General features: G+C 36.9%; 1 protein-coding gene across 2 annotated transcripts; it reads right to left on the bottom strand.

The window, feature by feature from the left end:
• Positions 1-745: 745 nt before the first annotated feature.
• On the bottom strand, positions 746-21,785 carry LOC101889773 (UDP-glycosyltransferase UGT5). 2 transcript variants are annotated; one of them, XM_059120091.1, is made up of 5 exons: positions 21,625-21,785; positions 3,167-3,437; positions 2,645-3,106; positions 1,588-1,791; positions 746-1,524 (listed from the first exon to the last, which is right to left on the bottom strand). In XM_059120091.1, exons 1-5 carry the CDS (start codon positions 21,625-21,627, stop codon positions 851-853), a joined length of 1,614 nt encoding a protein of 537 aa, XP_058976074.1. In that variant the 5' UTR covers positions 21,628-21,785; the 3' UTR covers positions 746-850. The 2 variants fall into 2 exon arrangements, with proteins under 2 accessions (XP_058976074.1, XP_005189088.2); XM_005189031.4 differs by lacking the exon at positions 21,625-21,785 and adding an exon at positions 8,534-8,660.
• Positions 21,786-24,127: the final 2,342 nt, after the last annotated feature.

The following is a 24,127-nucleotide window of genomic DNA, read 5'->3' as shown; positions in this document are numbered from 1 at the left end:
GAAATCTTTTAAAATATTCTTTAAAATATATGTCTTATGATTAAGAGATCCTGCAAAATATTATATAAAAATGCAAGACTCTTAATCAGGAATTCCATCAAAATATCCCTAAGGGTATTATAAATTTTTAGTCAAAAGATTTGTCAAAAATATTTGTGCCAGGTGAATTTGAAAATGATTTTTTTAAATCCGCGATTTTTAACTTGGAGGCCCTTAAAATATTCTTTAAAAATATACGATTTTCGGTTAGGAATGCACAAAATGTTAGAAATGTTTTTTTCAAAATTCTCGATTTTTGGTCAGAGGTTCTATTAAAATATTATTCTTAAATAACGATTGACCAGGGGCTTGGTGCCCCTCAAATTGTCTTTAAAACTCCACAATTTTTGTTAATATTTGTTCCTCAAAATAATCTGGGCGACATAATAATATTTGAATAATTTTTTTGGGATAGGAGGCCATATATTTCAATACCACACTCACCTAATTTTGGTAGAATAAATTTTAGATTTACTTAAAAATATTCGGAAGATTTGTCGTTATTTGATTTTGAACGTAAAATTTAACATTAAAGGATGAATGTGAGTGGAGCGGTTTCTTGAATATAGCGTTTCTATAGAACCGATTTTGCTGAGATTTGAACGAGGATTGGGAAATGCAGAGTAGTAGAGAATAAGTCGGTAGAATATTTTATCCGAAGAAGTTTTGTATATTGCCCATAAAAATAATGAATGCAACAATGACCTTAAAATTATTCCACAGCAAAAAAAAGTAGCAAACCTTCAATTTATTTAAGTAAATTCGATCAACATTTTATTTCTATATATACTTTACAAAACACAGACTACAATTAATTTACTTTAAGTTTCTTACTACTACTACCACCAGCAACACCGCAGAGTAGCCTCTTGAAAATATAGCCTAAGACTAGAATTACAACTACAGCGACGACAACAACAAATGCTATAACATCCAACAAATAGAATTGATACCATTCCAAATCCAGGCCGGCAGAACGCAATTGAGGTGCTCCACCATGGCGTATGACATACTCAATCCAATAGGCAGCCGTTTCCCGAGAACCCACAGGACGATCACGGAAGATGCGGGAATATCTCTGAATATTTTCCCTATATTTGGGATCGTAGAGTAATTTTTCCAAAGAACTGCGTAGCAAATCATGGGTTATGGTTAGAAAATCTAAACTAATGGCATAGCCGTTTCTCTCCGACTTTCTCAGATTCAATTGTTGATCACAGTAGAAGGGAATACCTAACATGGGTACGCCGTGATGAACACCCTCCTGGGTGCCAAAGAGACCACCATGAGTGATGAAGACTTTGGTGCGAGGATGGGCCAAAATATCCGATTGTGGTAGCCACTTCTTGATGAGAATATTTTCCGGTAAATTGGGAATGCTTTCATTTTCAAATTTCCAGATGATACGCTGCTTCATCGAGGCAAAGACATCGAGGAAAATGTGCAGCTTATCGTCGGGCATATCTTTGGACTGAACATTGCTGCCTGGAAGTTTGGGAATAAAATATTTGAGTTTTTATGGTTTTAAAAATTTTTGGAGAATCTTACCCAAGCTAAAGAAAATCACACCATCCTCAGCCCCATCCATAAAGTCTTGTATATCCTGGGGCAACTTTTTCGGTGGATAGATGTGCATGCCGCCAACGAATACAATGCCGGGCACCAGTGGCCTTGCCGTGATCAGTGGCAGGTGACTGTTCAGCAACATCACTGAAATATTCTTTTCCATTTGAGATATTGGAGGAATTGTCACTGTAACGAGATGGAGGGCATAAACCTATTAGGATGGGCACTTTCAAATTCGGCAAATTCAAAATTAAAATATTCTTAGATTTTTAAAATTTTTCCAACAGAACACCAAACGGTGTAGAAAATCAAAAACTCTTCCTATAAAAGACCAACAGTACTTTTTATAGGAGACCACAATGTCTTCTTATAGGAGAGGTCTTCTCATACAAGAACTGAAGAGCTTCTTCTCATAGACGAGCAGAAGATCTTCTTCTCATAGACGAGCTAAAGATCTTCTTCTCATAGACGAGCTGAAGATCTTCTTCTCATAGACGAGCTGAAGATCTTCTTCTCATAGACGAGCTGAAGATCTTCTTCTCATAGACGAGCTGAAGGTCTTCTTCTCATAGACGAGCTGAAGGTCTTCTTCTCATAGACGAGCTGAAGGTCTTCTTCTCATAGACGAGCTGAAGGTCTTCTTCTCATAGACGAGCTGAAGGTCTTCTTCTCATAGACGAGCTGAAGGTCTTCTTCTCATAGACGAGCTGAAGGTCTTCTTCTCACAGAAGAGCTGAAGGTCTTCTCATAGAAGAGCTCGAGGTCTTCTCATAGAAGAGCTCGAGGTCTTCTCATAGAAGAGCTCGAGGTCTTCTCATAGAAGAGCTCGAGGTCTTCTCATAGAAGAGCTCGAGGTCTTCTCATAGAAGAGCTCGAGGTCTTCTCATAGAAGAGCTCGAGGTTTTCTCAAAGAAGAGCTTGATGTCTTCTTATAGTAGAGCTACAAGGTCATGTTAACGAAGCCCTTAGAGACCTTGTTAATGGATAGCATCATTGCATGGGAGTTTTAAGTTTCAATCTCAATTTGCTTTCAACTCACCATTCAAATGGCCAAAATATTTCTGCACCATTTTGTCCATTTCGGGGAAATAATGATACTCTCGCAGGAAATCTTCAGCCAGAGAATAATACGAATTCAAGAGACGTTCCTTGAACGTCATGTGATCACTGTAATCCGTAAAACCATGAGGCACAAAAGACCAGGGCGACAGTAGACCCATCATTTGACTCATGTGATTTTCAAAACCCAAAGTTCCGCTTGTCACCACCGGTATATTGTAGATGTGGGCCAATGCCAAAAATGGTTCCTGATAGAACTGCTCGCACAACAGCAAATCATATTGTCCCTGGGGGCTGGGATGATTGATGAGCTCCTGGATTTTAGGCTGCTTCAACGCATGCTCTGTGGTGGTGAAACCAATAACCTCCAACATAAAATGATTTTCCAAAACACCAATTGTGCTGAGATCGAAAACGGTTTCGGCTTTGAAGTAGGCTTTGACTGTAATACAAAAAATGGTTAGAAATTTCAAATGTATTTTGTAACTATTTGACCTCTTACCATCACTCCAGAAGTCATAGACCGGCTCTATTAAAATCTCGGTATAATTTTGTCCCAAATTGAGATGTTTCAAAGTATAGGCTGCCACCATGGTCACGTGGTGGCCCCGATCGACTAGCTCCTTAATCAAGGCAGAATGCATTCCATAGTGACTTTTGCCGGGAAATGCAAAGATGGCCAATATGCGAGATCCCTCACTGCTGGTGGGATAATGACTCAGCATTAGTAGCAGTGTGACGCCCAGGGCGACACATGTTAAATGTTTTCCGAGCTGTGTAAATATAATTTGAGAAATAACTTAGAATGTTTAAAAGAAAATAGCTAAGTAAGACTATGACGAAATTGCTCAGCTTAGAACAATGGTGTAAAAAAGGTCGTGGTAATATATTTTGGAAGTGTATACTAAATGTACAGGAAGACTACTTGTTTTGTATACCCTCCACCTTGATCAGCGTAAAATTCTAAGAGCCCCCATGTAACAGTACCCCCCATATTCGGTATTTTGATGATTTTACCCACATTTTTCAACAGAATTGTCTGAAAATCCACGCAATGAGTTCCTTATAAGTACTTTACCCCCTGAAAGAGAATTATCTCTATAGGTCCGCAATATCGTATAGCCCCCATATAACGGCCCCTCGATATTCGGTATTTTGATGATTTTAGCCACATTTTTCAACTGAATTGTCTGAAATTCTACACAAGGAGTCCCTTGTGCGTACTTTACCCCCTGAAAGAGAATTATCTCTATAGGTCCGCAATATCGTTTAGCCCCCATGTAACGGTACCCCCCGATATTCGGTTTTTTGATGATTTTAGCCACATTTTTCAATGGAATGGTCTGAAAATCCACACAATGAGTTCCTTGTGAGTACTTCATCCATTGAAAGAGAATTATATATATAAGTCCACGATATCGCATAGCCCCCATATAACGGCCCCTCGATATTCGGTATTTTGATGATTTTAGCCACATTTTTCAACGGAATTGTCTGAAATTCTACACAAGGAGTCCCTTGTGAGTACTTTACCCGCTGAAAAAGAATTGTCTATATAGATCTACGATATCGTATAGCCCCCATGTAACGGTACCCCCCCGATATTCGGTATTTTGATGATTTTAGCCACATTTTTCAATGGAATGGTCTGAAAATCCACACAATGAGTTCTTTGTGAGTACCTTATCCCTTGAAGGAGAACTATCTATATAAGTCTACGATATCGTACAGCTCCCATATAACGGTACCTTCCGATATTCGGTAGTTTGATCATTTTAGGGACATTACTTACCGAAATTATTTCGAATTTCGTACTTAATGTTCGTAACGGGTACTACATCCTAAGACAGAAAATTGTCTGCGCATGTCTACGTCTTCGTATAGCCCCCATATAACGGTACCTCCCTATATTCGGTATTTTGACGATTTCAGCAACATTATTACCAGAATCTTACTGGAAGATCCTAATGGGTACTACAACCTATGACAAAAATTTGTGTATGCAGGTCCACGTCTTCATATAGCCCCCATATAACGGTACCTCCCGATAGTCAATATTTTGACGATTTCAGCAACATTATTCACCGGAATCGTTTCAAATTACGTATTTGAAGTTCGTAATGGGCACTACAGCCAATGACAGAAAATTTCGTATGCTGGTCCACGTCTTGGTATAGTCCCCATATAACGGTTTTCATTTAAGTGGTAGTTTTCGGATTTTTTTTTTTTTTGAAATTTTTCAAGTTCCTTCGAAATAGTTTAGGGTATTAAAAGTTCGGCCCGACCGAACTTAGCTCCTTATTTACTTGTTTTTTTTTTTTTTTTGATTCATACTTAAACCTTCAATGTGTAATTCAACTTTAAGGAATCTCTTAAAAAATGAACTACATTGAAAAAATAATCGGGGTTTTTTTTTTAAAGACTTCACATTTCCGATCAACATTGTATTAAATATTTATTTGAATATTATTAATATTTTTCAATTTTATTCACGTTTTTAACCTGTGAAATCTGGTTTTATGTCAGTCATTTATTGCAATTGACAAGGTGCCAATCGATAATCAACGATGAGCTGAGTGAGAAGAAAAAAATGGACAATTAGAGTTGTTTGGATACTGCACCCAGTTGTCGGATCTAAAATGTAGAATCACCTCGAATTTACATATGCACACATATAGTATACGTTTATGCAGTAAATATGAAGCGAAATTAAGAAAGAGGCTTTAAATCAGAACTTTTCATAGCCTCCACTATGAGGACAACTTAAATGGAGACAAATAAGTTAAAGACTGTGTTTAAGGCTTATATAATTACCAGATGGTCACCTACTTGTCGTTAAAAACAAAGCACAAAATAACGAACCTTTCTTTGGCAAATAGAAAATGTTGGGAAATTCAGAAATTTCTAAAATTAAAATACCCCAAGAGATCTAACCTAAACATTCACGATTTTTATGGAATATATCCAGGGAGGCCTTTAAGTCTTTGAAGTTTCTGTTTATACCCTCAGCCATATGGCTAGAGAGGGTATATATCATTTGATACGTCCAAAACGTGCCTTATCGAAATAATGGGTTTAGACCCTAGGTCTCTTTGGACCAAATCCGTTTCAGGACATTTGGAGTCGATCTAGGATTATCAGTCCGTCCATCTGGCTGGTGCGCACGATGAATCTCGAAGGGAGTATCCGATTTAGCGTAAACTTGATACATCTGAATAATATTATCAAACTTAGATCGGCCCACTTCTACTGGTATCTCCCCCACAAAAGGTCGAAATTTTCAAAAGTACAGAAATAGAAAGGATAATCTTATTTTGGTCCAACTTTGCAAATCCTAATATTTGCATCAGCTCTTGGTCCACTCTATCAAGTAACTCTTATAAAATGTGATGTAAAAGTCCGATTGTCTTAAAATGAACACACATTACAATACTTTTATTAAGCCAAGTTGTGGTGTGAAGATGGAATATATACAGGGTGAGTTAAAAAATGAGCTCGGGGTAAAGCCATTGAAATTCCGAAAACTGCAAGAACTTACACCGCAACAGAAAGAAAATAGACTCAAAAGAGCTAAAGAGTTGCTTCGCTTGGACGAAAGTGGTGAACTGCCGAATTTGGTTTTTTCCGATCAGAAAATATTCGTTGTCCAGCAGTTTGTAAGCGAAAAAAATGATCGTGTTTACTTGCGAAAGAGGTCAGCTGAAAATGTGCATCTTCGGTTGGCCACCAGAACTCATGCGCCGGTCATGGTGATGGTGTGGCTGCTGTAACAGCCGAAGGTCGCTCTCCGCTCGTATTAATCAACGTGGCACCAGAATAAATGCCGAATGTTATTGCGAAAATATTCTGAAGGGTGTATTGAAGACTTGGACATGTAAACATTTTGGCCGTAGTCCTTGGACATTCCAACAGGACCATCGCACTCAGCACGCGCCGCCCCAGAATAGTTACAAAATGAGGTTCCTCGCTTCATTTGCAGCGCAGAGTGGCTACCAAAATCTCCGGATACCAATTTATTGAACTATCGTATATGGAGTAATTTGGAAAGCAAGATTGCCATTAGAAAATACAAAGTGTCGATCACCTTAAGCAAGTGCTTCGCCGGGAATGGGCCAAAATACCGCATAGCAACATTTGGGCAGCGTGTGATGGTTTCTTTGGCCGTTTGAAGGCCATAATTCGATCCAAATGTGACACATTCGAACAAATCTAAACTTATTCTAATATGTTATGCTATTTCCGACATTTTTTGCTGTCATTCAATAAAATTTAAAAATAAGTAAAAATTATGGCGTTTAACTTTGTTGCAGATTTTTTTTATTTCCTTCTCCTTCTGATACCTCCCCCACAAGGAGTCAAAATTTTTAGCTCACAAAACACGAAAATAACCTCTGATTTCATTTAGACTTGGTACATCTCAATATTTCCAACAGTATAAGATCTGTTGATGGTAGAGATCGCACCATTTCTTCTGGTACCTCCCCCTCATAGGGTCAAAGTTTTGAATAACCAAAATGATTGTAAAACCGAAATAAGTATCCGGTTTCCTTCATATTTCACACATTCCATTATTTCCACTAACACAAGATCTGCTGTGAAGATGGGATATGTCGGTCCACTTCTTCTGGTACCTCTCCCACAAAAGGGTAAAAATTTTCAATATCCACGATTCCATTCAGACTTGGTAAATATCAATATTTCCATCAGCACAGGATCTGTTATAAAAATGGTAGAGATCGGACCTTTTCTTCTGGTACCTCCTCCTAATAGGGTCAAAGTTTTGAATAACCAAAGCGATTATAAAACTGAAATAGGTATCCGGTTTCCTTCATATTTCACACATCCCTTTATTTCCAGTAACACAAGATCTGCTCTGAAGATGGGATATATCGGTCCTCTTCTTCTGGTACCACCCCCACAAAAGGGTCAACATTTTCAATATCCATGAAGATCATAAAACGCGAAATTAACATACGATTCTATTGAGACTGGCTACATTTCAATGCTCTCATCAGCACAAGATCTGTTATAAAGATGGTAGAGATCGGACCATTTCCTTTGGTCCTCCCCCACAAAGGGGCACATTTTTTAATATTTTTGTCTGTTCTAATTTGTGAAACAAGGGAGTGATTCTTTACAACTTGCTATACCGAAATATTTCCCGCAGCCAGAAATCTGAGATGAATATGGAATTTATGAATTCTCATAAAATTAGATATAAATATTCGATTTTCTTGTAATTTTGCCCATACCAGAATTTTTATCTTTATGAAGATGAAGTGTGAAAATGGAATACTTCGATCCACTATATCTGGTACCTAACGCACATTTTAAAATTTTCTAGAAATTATCACATATCTCATACAAAGTGAAGGAAATAATAAAAATATTCCAAACCTGGCACGTCGCAATATTTATATCATATTTGTTTAGGTCCGATGCGAAATGGCCCATTCCTTCGCAATCTACTCCATAGAGGGTCAACAATTTGAATAACCACAACCAAAGTCAAAATAAATGTAAATAATCGTACATTGGTATCTGTCGGCAAAACCGATTGTTAGATATTTTAAATTCCAATTCTAGGATTATTCGAAACCCCTACTAAAGGACATTCAAAAATAATTTTTGTAAATTTTTTCAATTTCTCACAAGATTTTATTTGATGCCAAAAAAGTTTAGTTTTAGCTGTGAAATTCACTATTCATAAGCGAATATAAATATTTGCTCATTTGGTTACGAATATAGGTACAGTTTTGTGCCAAACTTCACATTCGACTTATTTTTATTAACATCTCGACCCCACATCATTTTTTTTTTGCCCGTCACAAAGAAATAATAGATTTTTTTTTTTAATTTTTGTAATTACCATTTTGCCAAAGTTCGTTAATTTTAATCGCGATATATATTTATTTCCGATTGTCAAAAAACAACACACCGTTAGATTCGCATTGCGTGTCTATAGCGTTAGACTCCCAGTTGGGTACTACTTTCCGCTAGAGCATCCAAGTTATTAGAGGGCACTGAAGCCGGCAACTTGCCGATTATCTAATTTTTGCCCGACAACCACACACACACAGACACACACAATAACACTTGACGAAACAAAACAACAATCAAAGAAATCCCAGAAAAAAAAGGCAACTCAAAACACCAGTGATACAAATAAACAACTAATCATTTCAATCAAATTTCAACAAACAGCTGAGAAAGTTAGTAGTTTTTTTTTAAATAAATTCTGCTTTTTTTGAAGGGGACACGTGCTTGATAAGCTTGATAACCTGACATCTTTCTGGTGGCTTTCGTTGAAATTTAAATAGGGGCTTGTTGATTTAGTATGCAGAACTTGAAATTAGCTGAATCATTATTTTGTTTTTTTTTGTTTGTTCTTTTGAAGCCAAAAACAAAATATTCAAAATATGGAAAAACATTGCCATTTGAATTCTAAATTAATGATCAACAAAACTAAACTCACAAAAAAAAAAACACTAATTTGTGCCATATATTTTGGCGCTGACATGCCTCTCTTAAAATTGACGAAGACTACTTTGTTGCCTTGGAGGGCCAAAACTAAAAGTTGTAAATAAAACGTTTGATGCTATTTATACCCTACAACACTATGTGTTGGGGGTATTATAAGTTTGATTGGGCCAAAAATTATGTAACACCTCGAAATATTGATTTCCCACATAGGAAAGTATATATGGATCTTCCTATCTCGCCGAGTTGAGTCGATCTAGCTATGTATGTCCGTCCGTCCGTCTGTCCGTCTGTCCGTCTGTCCATGTTAATTTGTAATCACTCTACAGGTCGCAATTATGGCCCGATCTTCACGAAATTTAGAATGGAGGTGGGGCTAGGGTCAGAATAGAACCCTATTTCCTTTGGAGATGATCGCATAATATTTAGGGGTCGAAATGGACCAAAAACTGAAAAAATGTCGGATTTTGCAGTAGCTATACAGGTCGCAATTATAGACCAATCGACGCGGAACTTCGCATGTAGCTAGAGTTTAGGGCGGGGAAGAAGCCTACCAATTTGGGTGGTCATCGGATAATATTTAGCGGGTAAAATAGACCATATCTTTTGTGTTGAAAAAATTCAAAATTTTTCATTAAACCGCGAATATTTTAAATCCCGGCGAAATCACAAAGCCATGACAAGGGTACTTCTAATCTTTACATTGATGTTAACATCCAACAAAACGGATATATAGCAAAATATGTGCGATATATATGTTTATCACAGAAGATATGCTTGAAAAATCTCTTATATGTCGAGAACGGCTGAACTGATTTCGACAGTTCTCATTAATTCAGAATGGCCTCTTGGCAGGAAAGAAAAAACGTCTAAAAAAATCGCGTAAAAATATCTCTCTAAAGGTGAAAATATGGATTTTGTAAAATTTTCTCATATTTTTTCAAATTTGTCATATTTTCATTTTGAATTAAACATTTGGTAATATTTCTACAGCTAACAAAACTAAGTAGTTTTGACATCAGAATATCATATACAGATCGCATTTATGGCCCGATCCTTACGAAATTTTGCATGGGGATAAGATGAGGGTCAGAATAGAAACCTACTCTTTTTGGAGATGATCGCCATATATTTAGGGGTTGAAATGGACCAAAAAACTGCAAAATTGTCTGCAGGTCGTAATTATCGCCCGATCCTCACGCACATTTGAATTGGAGTTACCGGACATTACAAAAGCCAATCAGTTTTGGATGGCCATCCAAAAATATTCAATGTGTGAAATAGTTTGCCAACTTTTGTAGACAAAATACGAAAATGTCCATTCCAGTGACTTTTTGGAGAATTCACAAATACAGGAAAGACGCACTTCTGACTATTTCGTTAACGCTGATTTCGTTCAGTCAAAAACCAATCATAAATAATAATCTTTTGCCACTTCTGAGATATTATAGGTCTTTGAGAAATATTCATTCCAGATCTAGGAAGACCATTTACGTGCAACATCTACCAATAAATTGGAAATGAGCAAATTAGTTAAAGTTGCTCTTATTCCAAAATTAGAGAACGAAACCTGATGGTTTTCTTTTATTATTTGTCACAATATCTTGCGGAATACTTTCAAGTATCTGGCCTATATAAACTGTATCGTTTATTATAGTGTTGTAGGGTATTCAACGGTCGGCCCCGCTCGACTGTAGCCTTTGCTTACTTGTTTTATCATTGCTTTAATAAAAAAACAAGTAAAAAGGCAGCTAAGTTAAGGCCGGGCCGAACTTTTAATACCCTCCACCATTTCGAAGGAACTTGACAATTTTCAAAAAAAAAAAAAAAACCGAAAACTACCACTTAAATGAAAAGCATTGTATGAGAACAATACGAAGACGTAGACGTGCATACGATTTTTTGCCATAGTTTGTAATACCCATTAAGATCTTTCAATACGAAATTTGAAACGATTTCGGTGAATAATGTTGCGTTGTACCGTTGTAATGTACCGTTATATGGGGGCAATACGAAGACGTAGACCTGAATACAAAATTGTTGGTACCCATTAGGAACTTAAAAAAACAAATTTTGAATAAGTCCGGTAAATAATGTCGCTAACATCATGAAAATACCAAATATCGGGAGGTACCGTTATATGGGGGCTATAATAAGATCTGGACCTGCATACAAAATTTTTTGCCATAGGTTGTAGCACCCATTAAGATCTTCCAGTACGGAATTTAAAACGATTACGGTGAATAATGTTGCTGAAATCATCTAAATACCGAATATCGGGAGGTACCGTTATATGGGGGCTATACGAAGACTTGGACCTGCAGACAAAAATTTCTGTCGTAGGCTGTAGTAGCAATTACGAACTTCAAATACGAAATAATTCCGGTAAATAATGTCACTAAAATCATGAAAATACTGAATATCGGGAGGTACCGTTATGTGGGGGTTATACTAAAACGTGGACCGACATGGCCCATTTGCGAAATTAACCTGCTTACTTGTAAACTATTCATATATGCAAAATTTTAGCCTTCTATAACGGACAAAGTTAATATACCTCCTTTCCAAGGTGGAGGGTATAAAAAAAAAACTTCTAGAAGAAGAAGAGGTAAATTATATTTGGGGCTTTAGAGTTATAGCCGAGTTTTCTATTAACCAAATATGGAATTTAGTTAAAATTTGCAAGTAATCCCCTCTCTTCTCGCCTTAGAGCCCATTCTTTAAATTTTTATAATTCTATCAATAAATATCGAAACATCGAAATATCTAACAGAAGACCTGATGTCCATCTCATTCAGCACTAGGCAATCGACTCATAGAAGACAAGGCATTTCGGTCATAGAAGACCGAATGGTCTTGTAAAAATAGACCAAGTGGTCTTCTCATAGAAAACCTTTTAAATTTTCGTGGCAGACTGTTGGCGTTGCCTGAGAACTTCGGTCCTCCAATAAAAGAACAGAAGGGTCCTCTATTATTCTATTGATGATATTGCAATATTCGTATGCTTGGTCATTAGATGGTTAGGGATAGAACCAGTTTTAGGATTTAATAAAAAACAAAGCAGTTAAGAACGACCGGGCCGAATTATTTATCACCCTCCATTATTTGGAAGGAATTATTTATCTGCTTAGCTGGCAGATTTATACCCTCTGCCAATAGCTTTTTTCTATCTATATTAAGAAGTAAAGTACAGCGTGATATGAAAAAACTGTAACAAACTTCAGACTGTTGTCATTATTAAGCCACTCGTCCGACAGCTGTTAATATTATTCCAGTGACAGCTCATTATATTGTTTACAAGCGTACAAAAGCATTTTGGTGAGAATTTTCCAGAAAAAAAGTTCTTCGTGATAGAATTCAAGCTGGAAAACCACAAGTGGCTATAGTTAGAGCACTCCAGCATTTAAATGTGAATAAATCTTTTGTGTCTCGTACCATCGCTCGTGACCGTGATACTGGTAGCGTAACCCGACATCAAGGATGAGAACGGAAGGAAACAGCAACACCAACATCAGAAATGGATCGAAAAGTAAAGAAGCGATCTGATCGAAACCCGCGTCGCATTGGCCGAAAAATGGCTCGTGAGCTGAACATATCGCAAATATTGAAAAATGAGCTTACACGGCAACAGAAAGAAACTAGGCTCAAAAGAGCTAAAGAGTTGGTTCGCTTGGCTGAAAGGGCTGAACTGCCGTATTTGGTTTTCTCCGATGAGAAAACATTCGTTGTCCAGCAGTTTGCAAACAATCAAAATGATCGTGTTTACTTGTCAAAAAGGTCAGCTGAAAATGTGCACCTTCGGTTGGCCACCAGAACTCATGCGCCGGTCATGGTGATGGTGTGGCTGCTGTAACAGCCGAAGGTCGCTCTCCGCTCGTATTAATCAACGTGGCATCAGAATAAATGCCGAATGTTATTGCGAAAATATTCTGAAGGGTGTATTGAAGACTTGGACATGTAAACATTTTGGCCGTAGTCCTTGGACATTCCAACAGGACCATCGCACTCAGCACGCGCCGCCCCAGAATAGTTACAAAATGAGGTTCCTCGCTTCATTTGCAGCGCAGAGTGGCTACCAAAATCTCCGGATACCAATTTATTGAACTATCGTATATGGAGTAATTTGGAAAGCAAGATTGCCATTAGAAAATACAAAGTGTCGATCACCTTAAGCAAGTGCTTCGCCGGGAATGGGCCAAAATACCGCATAGCAACATTTGGGCAGCGTGTGATGGTTTCTTTGGCCGTTTGAAGGCCATAATTCGATCCAAATGTGACACATTCGAACAAATCTAAACTTATTCTAATATGTTATGCTATTTCCGACATTTTTTGCTGTCATTCAATAAAATTTAAAAATAAGTAAAAATTATGGCGTTTAACTTTGTTGCAGATTTTTTTTATTTCCTTCTCCTTCTGATACCTCCCCCACAAGGAGTCAAAATTTTTAGCTCACAAAACACGAAAATAACCTCTGATTTCATTTAGACTTGGTACATCTCAATATTTCCAACAATATAAGATCTGTTGATGGTAGAGATCGCACCATTTCTTCTGGTACCTCCCCCTCATAGGGTCAAAGTTTTGAATAACCAAAATGATTGTAAAACCGAAATAAGTATCCGGTTTCCTTCATATTTCACACATTCCATTATTTCCACTAACACAAGATCTGCTGTGAAGATGGGATATGTCGGTCCACTTCTTCTGGTACCTCTCCCACAAAAGGGTAAAAATTTTCAATATCCACGATTCCATTCAGACTTGGTAAATATCAATATTTCCATCAGCACAGGATCTGTTATAAAAATGGTAGAGATCGGACCTTTTCTTCTGGTACCTCCTCCTAATAGGGTCAAAGTTTTGAATAACCAAAGCGATTATAAAACTGAAATAGGTATCCGGTTTCCTTCATATTTCACACATCCCTTTATTTCCAGTAACACAAGATCTGCTCTGAAGATGGGATATATCGGTCCTCTTCTTCTGGTACCACCCCCACAAAAGGGTCAACATTTTCAATATCCATGAAGATCATAAAACGCGAAATTAACATACGATTCTATTGAGACTGGCTACATTTCAATGCTCTCATCAGCACAAGATCTGTTATAAAGATGGTAGAGATCGGACCATTTCCTTTGGTCCTCCCCCACAAAGGGGCACATTTTTTAATATTTTTGTCTGTTCTAATTTGTGAAACAAGGGAGTGATTCTTTACAACTTGCTATACCGAAATATTTCCCGCAGCCAGAAATCTGAGATGAATATGGAATTTATGAATTCTCATAAAATTAGATATAAATATTCGATTTTCTTGTAATTTTGCCCATACCAGAATTTTTATCTTTATGAAGATGAAGTGTGAAAATGGAATACTTCGATCCACTATATCTGGTACCTAACGCACATTTTAAAATTTTCTAGAAATTATCACATATCTCATACAAAGTGAAGGAAATAATAAAAATATTCCAAACCTGGCACGTCGCAATATTTATATCATATTTGTTTAGGTCCGATGCGAAATGGCCCATTCCTTCGCAATCTACTCCATAGAGGGTCAACAATTTGAATAACCACAACCAAAGTCAAAATAAATGTAAATAATCGTACATTGGTATCTGTCGGCAAAACCGATTGTTAGATATTTTAAATTCCAATTCTAGGATTATTCGAAACCCCTACTAAAGGACATTCAAAAATAATTTTTGTAAATTTTTTCAATTTCTCACAAGATTTTATTTGATGCCAAAAAAGTTTAGTTTTAGCTGTGAAATTCACTATTCATAAGCGAATATAAATATTTGCTCATTTGGTTACGAATATAGGTACAGTTTTGTGCCAAACTTCACATTCGACTTATTTTTATTAACATCTCGACCCCACATCATTTTTTTTTTGCCCGTCACAAAGAAATAATAGATTTTTTTTTTTAATTTTTGTAATTACCATTTTGCCAAAGTTCGTTAATTTTAATCGCGATATATATTTATTTCCGATTGTCAAAAAACAACACACCGTTAGATTCGCATTGCGTGTCTATAGCGTTAGACTCCCAGTTGGGTACTACTTTCCGCTAGAGCATCCAAGTTATTAGAGGGCACTGAAGCCGGCAACTTGCCGATTATCTAATTTTTGCCCGACAACCACACACACACAGACACACACAATAACACTTGACGAAACAAAACAACAATCAAAGAAATCCCAGAAAAAAAAGGCAACTCAAAACACCAGTGATACAAATAAACAACTAATCATTTCAATCAAATTTCAACAAACAGCTGAGAAAGTTAGTAGTTTTTTTTTAAATAAATTCTGCTTTTTTTGAAGGGGACACGTGCTTGATAAGCTTGATAACCTGACATCTTTCTGGTGGCTTTCGTTGAAATTTAAATAGGGGCTTGTTGATTTAGTATGCAGAACTTGAAATTAGCTGAATCATTATTTTGTTTTTTTTTGTTTGTTCTTTTGAAGCCAAAAACAAAATATTCAAAATATGGAAAAACATTGCCATTTGAATTCTAAATTAATGATCAACAAAACTAAACTCACAAAAAAAAAAACACTAATTTGTGCCATATATTTTGGCGCTGACATGCCTCTCTTAAAATTGACGAAGACTACTTTGTTGCCTTGGAGGGCCAAAACTAAAAGTTGTAAATAAAACGTTTGATGCTATTTATACCCTACAACACTATGTGTTGGGGGTATTATAAGTTTGATTGGGCCAAAAATTATGTAACACCTCGAAATATTGATTTCCCACATAGGAAAGTATATATGGATCTTCCTATCTCGCCGAGTTGAGTCGATCTAGCTATGTATGTCCGTCCGTCCGTCTGTCCGTCTGTCCGTCTGTCCATGTTAATTTGTAATCACTCTACAGGTCGCAATTATGGCCCGATCTTCACGAAATTTAGAATGGAGGTGGGGCTAGGGTCAGAATAGAACCCTATTTCCTTTGGAGATGATCGCATAATATTTAGGGGTCGAAATGGACCAAAAACTGAAAAAATGTCGGATTTTGCAGTAGCTATACAGGTCGCAATTATAGACCAATCGACGCGGAACTTCGCATGTAGCTAGAGTTTAGGGCGGGGAAGAAGCCTACCAATTTGGGTGGTCATCGGATAATATTTAGCGGGTAAAATAGACCATATCTTTTGTGTTGAAAAAATTCAAAATTTTTCATTAAACCGCGAATATTTTAAATCCCGGCGAAATCACAAAGCCATGACAAGGGTACTTCTGATCTTTACATTGATGTTAACATCCAACAAAACGGATATATAGCAAAATATGTGCGATATATATGTTTATCACAGAAGATATGCTTGAAAAATCTCTTATATGTCGAGAACGGCTGAACTGATTTCGACAGTTCTCATTAATTCAGAATGGCCTCTTGGCAGGAAAGAAAAAACGTCTAAAAAAATCGCGTAAAAATATCTCTCTAAAGGTGAAAATATGGATTTTGTAAAATTTTCTCATATTTTTTCAAATTTGTCATATTTTCATTTTGAATTAAACATTTGGTAATATTTCTACAGCTAACAAAACTAAGTAGTTTTGACATCAGAATATCATATACAGATCGCATTTATGGCCCGATCCTTACGAAATTTTGCATGGGGATAAGATGAGGGTCAGAATAGAAACCTACTCTTTTTGGAGATGATCGCCATATATTTAGGGGTTGAAATGGACCAAAAAACTGCAAAATTGTCTGCAGGTCGTAATTATCGCCCGATCCTCACGCACATTTGAATTGGAGTTACCGGACATTACAAAAGCCAATCAGTTTTGGATGGCCATCCAAAAATATTCAATGTGTGAAATAGTTTGCCAACTTTTGTAGACAAAATACGAAAATGTCCATTCCAGTGACTTTTTGGAGAATTCACAAATACAGGAAAGACGCACTTCTGACTATTTCGTTAACGCTGATTTCGTTCAGTCAAAAACCAATCATAAATAATAATCTTTTGCCACTTCTGAGATATTATAGGTCTTTGAGAAATATTCATTCCAGATCTAGGAAGACCATTTACGTGCAACATCTACCAATAAATTGGAAATGAGCAAATTAGTTAAAGTTGCTCTTATTCCAAAATTAGAGAACGAAACCTGATGGTTTTCTTTTATTATTTGTCACAATATCTTGCGGAATACTTTCAAGTATCTGGCCTATATAAACTGTATCGTTTATTATAGTGTTGTAGGGTATTCAACGGTCGGCCCCGCTCGACTGTAGCCTTTGCTTACTTGTTTTATCATTGCTTTAATAAAAAAACAAGTAAAAAGGCAGCTAAGTTAAGGCCGGGCCGAACTTTTAATACCCTCCACCATTTCGAAGGAACTTGACAATTTTCAAAAAAAAAAAAAAAACCGAAAACTACCACTTAAATGAAAAGCATTGTATGAGAACAATACGAAGACGTAGACGTGCATACGATTTTTTGCCATAGTTTGTAATACCCATTAAGATCTTTCAATACGAAATTTGAAACGATTTCGGTGAATAATGTTGCGTTGTACCGTTGTAATGTACCGTTATATGGGGGCAATACGAAGACGTAGACCTGAATACAAAATTGTTGGTACCCATTAGGAACTTAAAAAAACAAATTTTGAATAAGTCCGGTAAATAATGTCGCTAACATCATGAAAATACCAAATATCGGGAGGTACCGTTATATGGGGGCTATAATAAGATCTGGACCTGCATACAAAATTTTTTGCCATAGGTTGTAGCACCCATTAAGATCTTCCAGTACGGAATTTAAAACGATTACGGTGAATAATGTTGCTGAAATCATCTAAATACCGAATATCGGGAGGTACCGTTATATGGGGGCTATACGAAGACTTGGACCTGCAGACAAAAATTTCTGTCGTAGGCTGTAGTAGCAATTACGAACTTCAAATACGAAATAATTCCGGTAAATAATGTCACTAAAATCATGAAAATACTGAATATCGGGAGGTACCGTTATGTGGGGGTTATACTAAAACGTGGACCGACATGGCCCATTTGCGAAATTAACCTGCTTACTTGTAAACTATTCATATATGCAAAATTTTAGCCTTCTATAACGGACAAAGTTAATATACCTCCTTTCCAAGGTGGAGGGTATAAAAAAAAAACTTCTAGAAGAAGAAGAGGTAAATTATATTTGGGGCTTTAGAGTTATAGCCGAGTTTTCTATTAACCAAATATGGAATTTAGTTAAAATTTGCAAGTAATCCCCTCTCTTCTCGCCTTAGAGCCCATTCTTTAAATTTTTATAATTCTATCAATAAATATCGAAACATCGAAATATCTAACAGAAGACCTGATGTCCATCTCATTCAGCACTAGGCAATCGACTCATAGAAGACAAGGCATTTCGGTCATAGAAGACCGAATGGTCTTGTAAAAATAGACCAAGTGGTCTTCTCATAGAAAACCTTTTAAATTTTCGTGGCAGACTGTTGGCGTTGCCTGAGAACTTCGGTCCTCCAATAAAAGAACAGAAGGGTCCTCTATTATTCTATTGATGATATTGCAATATTCGTATGCTTGGTCATTAGATGGTTAGGGATAGAACCAGTTTTAGGATTTAATAAAAAACAAAGCAGTTAAGAACGACCGGGCCGAATTATTTATCACCCTCCATTATTTGGAAGGAATTATTTATCTGCTTAGCTGGCAGATTTATACCCTCTGCCAATAGCTTTTTTCTATCTATATTAAGAAGTAAAGTACAGCGTGATATGAAAAAACTGTAACAAACTTCAGACTGTTGTCATTATTAAGCCACTCGTCCGACAGCTGTTAATATTATTCCAGTGACAGCTCATTATATTGTTTACAAGCGTACAAAAGCATTTTGGTGAGAATTTTCCAGAAAAAAAGTTCTTCGTGATAGAATTCAAGCTGGAAAACCACAAGTGGCTATAGTTAGAGCACTCCAGCATTTAAATGTGAATAAATCTTTTGTGTCTCGTACCATCGCTCGTGACCGTGATACTGGTAGCGTAACCCGACATCAAGGATGAGAACGGAAGGAAACAGCAACACCAACATCAGAAATGGATCGAAAAGTAAAGAAGCGATCTGATCGAAACCCGCGTCGCATTGGCCGAAAAATGGCTCGTGAGCTGAACATATCGCAAATATTGAAAAATGAGCTTACACGGCAACAGAAAGAAACTAGGCTCAAAAGAGCTAAAGAGTTGGTTCGCTTGGCTGAAAGGGCTGAACTGCCGTATTTGGTTTTCTCCGATGAGAAAACATTCGTTGTCCAGCAGTTTGCAAACAATCAAAATGATCGTGTTTACTTGTCAAAAAGGTCAGCTGAAAATGTGCACCTTCGGTTGGCCACCAGAACTCATGCGCCGGTCATGGTGATGGTGTGGCTGCTGTAACAGCCGAAGGTCGCTCTCCGCTCGTATTAATCAACGTGGCATCAGAATAAATGCCGAATGTTATTGCGAAAATATTCTGAAGGGTGTATTGAAGACTTGGACATGTAAACATTTTGGCCGTAGTCCTTGGACATTCCAACAGGACCATCGCACTCAGCACGCGCCGCCCCAGAATAGTTACAAAATGAGGTTCCTCGCTTCATTTGCAGCGCAGAGTGGCTACCAAAATCTCCGGATACCAATTTATTGAACTATCGTATATGGAGTAATTTGGAAAGCAAGATTGCCATTAGAAAATACAAAGTGTCGATCACCTTAAGCAAGTGCTTCGCCGGGAATGGGCCAAAATACCGCATAGCAACATTTGGGCAGCGTGTGATGGTTTCTTTGGCCGTTTGAAGGCCATAATTCGATCCAAATGTGACACATTCGAACAAATCTAAACTTATTCTAATATGTTATGCTATTTCCGACATTTTTTGCTGTCATTCAATAAAATTTAAAAATAAGTAAAAATTATGGCGTTTAACTTTGTTGCAGATTTTTTTTATTTCCTTCTCCTTCTGATACCTCCCCCACAAGGAGTCAAAATTTTTAGCTCACAAAACACGAAAATAACCTCTGATTTCATTTAGACTTGGTACATCTCAATATTTCCAACAATATAAGATCTGTTGATGGTAGAGATCGCACCATTTCTTCTGGTACCTCCCCCTCATAGGGTCAAAGTTTTGAATAACCAAAATGATTGTAAAACCGAAATAAGTATCCGGTTTCCTTCATATTTCACACATTCCATTATTTCCACTAACACAAGATCTGCTGTGAAGATGGGATATGTCGGTCCACTTCTTCTGGTACCTCTCCCACAAAAGGGTAAAAATTTTCAATATCCACGATTCCATTCAGACTTGGTAAATATCAATATTTCCATCAGCACAGGATCTGTTATAAAAATGGTAGAGATCGGACCTTTTCTTCTGGTACCTCCTCCTAATAGGGTCAAAGTTTTGAATAACCAAAGCGATTATAAAACTGAAATAGGTATCCGGTTTCCTTCATATTTCACACATCCCTTTATTTCCAGTAACACAAGATCTGCTCTGAAGATGGGATATATCGGTCCTCTTCTTCTGGTACCACCCCCACAAAAGGGTCAACATTTTCAATATCCATGAAGATCATAAAACGCGAAATTAACATACGATTCTATTGAGACTGGCTACATTTCAATGCTCTCATCAGCACAAGATCTGTTATAAAGATGGTAGAGATCGGACCATTTCCTTTGGTCCTCCCCCACAAAGGGGCACATTTTTTAATACTTTTGTCTGTTCTAATTTTTGAAACAAGGCAGTGATTCTTTACAACTTGCTATACCGAAATATTTCCCGCAGCCAGAAATCTGAGATGAATATGGAATTTATGAATTCGCATAAAATTAGGTATAAATATTCGATTTTCTTGTAATGTCAGAATTTTTATCTGCATTGGATGAAGTGTGAAAATGGAATACCCCTATATCTGGTACCTAAAGCACATTTTAAAATGTTCTAAAAATTATCCCATATCTCATACAAAGTGAAGGAAGTTACCAATATAGTCCAAACCTGACACGTTGCAATATTTATATCATATTTATTATAGTCCGATACGAAATGGCCAATATTGGCTCATTTCTTCACAACCCACTCCATAGAGGGTCAACAATTTGAATAATCATAGCACAAGTCAACATATATTTAAATAATCGAACATTGGCTAAGGGTAGGTATCTGTCGGCAAAACCGATTGTTAGATATTTTAAATTTCAATTCTAGGATTATTCGAAACCCCTATTAAAGGACGTTCAAAAATAATTTTTTTTAAATTTTTCAATTTCTCACAAGATTTTATTTTGTTTACTTTTTAACTATGAAATTCACTTTTCATAAGCGAATATGGATATTTGCTTATTTGGTTACGAATATAGGTACAGTTTTGTGCCAAACGTCACATTCGACGTATTTTTTTATTTGCCCGTCACAAAAAAATAATAGATTTTTTTTTAATTTTTGTAATTACCATTTTGCGAAAGTTCGTTAATTATAAACGCGATATATATTTATTTCCGATTGTCAAAACAACAAACACACCGTTAGATTCGCATTGCGTGTCTATCGCGTTAGACTCCCAGTTGGGTACTACTTTCCGCTAGAGCATCCAAGTTATTAGAGGGCACTGAAACCGGCGACTTGCTGATTATCTAATTTTTGCCCGACAACCACACACACACAATAACACTTGACGAAACAAAACAACAATCAAAGAAATCCCAGAAAAAAACGGCAACTCAAAACACCAGTGATACAAATAAACAACTAATCATTTCAATTTAAACAAGTTAAAAAGCAGTAAGTTCGGCCGGGCCGAACTTTTAATACCCTCCACCATTTGCAACGAATTTGGAAATTTTCAAAAAATAAAATCCTTAAAAAATTCTGCTAAAATTTTAAAAATACCGAATATAGCCGTTATTTTGGGGTCTATACGACGTGGGCATACATAGGCATTGTTTCTCATAAGCCATTACCATATTCAAATTTGAAACTTGAAATAAACGGTGAATAATGTAGCTAAAATCATCAAAATACCGAATATAGGGAGGTACCGTTATATGGGGGCTATCCGAAGACCTGGCCCCGCACAGACAGTTTTCTGTCACAGACTGTAGCTCCCATAACGAACATCAAATACCAATTTTAAAACTATTCCGGTGAATAATGTCGCTAAAATCATCAAAATACCGAATATAGGGAGGTACCGTTATATGGGGGCTATATGAAGACGTGGACCTGCACAGACAATTTTCTGTCTTAGGGTGTAGTATCCATTTTGAACTTCAAATACCAAATTTGAAACAATTCCCGTGAATAATGTCGCTAAAATCATCAAAATACCGAATATCGGGAGGTACCGTTATATGGGGGCTATACGAAGACGTGGACCTGCACGGATAATTTTCCGTCTTAAGTTGTAGTATCCATTTTGAACTTCAAATACCAAATTTGAAACAATTCCCGTGAATAATGTCGCTAAAATCATCAAAATACCGAATATAGGGAGGTACCGTTATATGGGGGCTATATGAAAACGTGGACCTACATAGCCCATTTACGAACTTAACCTGCCTACTGGAAAAATAAACATGTGTGCAAAATTTTAGCCACCTATCTCAATTCATTCGAAAGATAGCGTGATTACAACAGACAGACAGACGGACAGACAGACAGACGGACATCGCTAAATCGACTTAGAATTTTACGCTGATCAAGAATATATATACTTTGTTGGGTCTGATATGAGTATTTCGAGGAGTTACAAACGGAATGACAAAGTTAATATACCCTCCATAGTATGGTGGAGGGTATAAAAACAGCTGAGAAAGTTGTTTAGTAGTTTTTGAAATAAATTCTGCTTTTTTTTGGAGGGGACACGTGCTTGATAAGCTTGATAACCTGACATCTTTCTGGTGGTTTTCGTTAAATTCAAATGGGGGCTTGTTGATTTAGTATGCAGAACTTGAAATTAGCTGAATCATTATTTTGAATTTTTTATACCCTCCACCATACTATGGAGGGTATATTAACTTTGTCATTCCGTTTGTAACTCCTCGAAATACTCATATCAGACCCAACAAAGTATATATATTCTTGATCAGCGTAAAATTCTAAGTCGATTTAGCGATGTCCGTCTGTCTGTCTGTCTGTCTGTCCGTCTGTCTGTCTGTCTGTCTGTCCGTCTGTCTGTCTGTTGTAATCACGCTATCTTTCGAATGAATTGAGATAGGTGGCTAAAATTTTGCACACATGTTTATTTTTCCAGTAGGCAGGTTAAGTTCGTAAATGGGCTATGTAGGTCCACGTTTTCATATAGCCCCCATATAACGGTACCTCCCTATATTCGGTATTTTGATGATTTTAGCGACATTATTCACGGGAATTGTTTCAAATTTGGTATTTGAAGTTCAAAATGGATACTACAACTTAAGACGGAAAATTATCCGTGCAGGTCCACGTCTTCGTATAGCCCCCATATAACGGTACCTCCCGATATTCGGTATTTTGATGATTTTAGCGACATTATTCACGGGAATTGTTTCAAATTTGGTATTTGAAGTTCAAAATGGATACTACACCCTAAGACAGAAAATTGTCTGTGCAGGTCCACGTCTTCATATAGCCCCCATATAACGGTACCTCCCTATATTCGGTATTTTGATGATTTTAGCGACATTATTCACCGGAATAGTTTTAAAATTGGTATTTGATGTTCGTTATGGGAGCTACAGTCTGTGACAGAAAACTGTCTGTGCGGGGCCAGGTCTTCGGATAGCCCCCATATAACGGTACCTCCCTATATTCGGTATTTTGATGATTTTAGCTACATTATTCACCGTTTATTTCAAGTTTCAAATTTGAATATGGTAATGGCTTATGAGAAACAATGCCTATGTATGCCCACGTCGTATAGACCCCAAAATAACGGCTATATTCGGTATTTTTAAAATTTTAGCAGAATTTTTTAA

This window comes from Musca domestica, unplaced genomic scaffold (genome assembly GCF_030504385.1).
Source record: "Musca domestica strain aabys unplaced genomic scaffold, Musca_domestica.polishedcontigs.V.1.1 16, whole genome shotgun sequence".
Taxonomy (NCBI): Eukaryota; Metazoa; Arthropoda; class Insecta; order Diptera; family Muscidae; genus Musca; species Musca domestica.
This window is presented reverse-complemented; position numbering and strand designations above follow the sequence as displayed.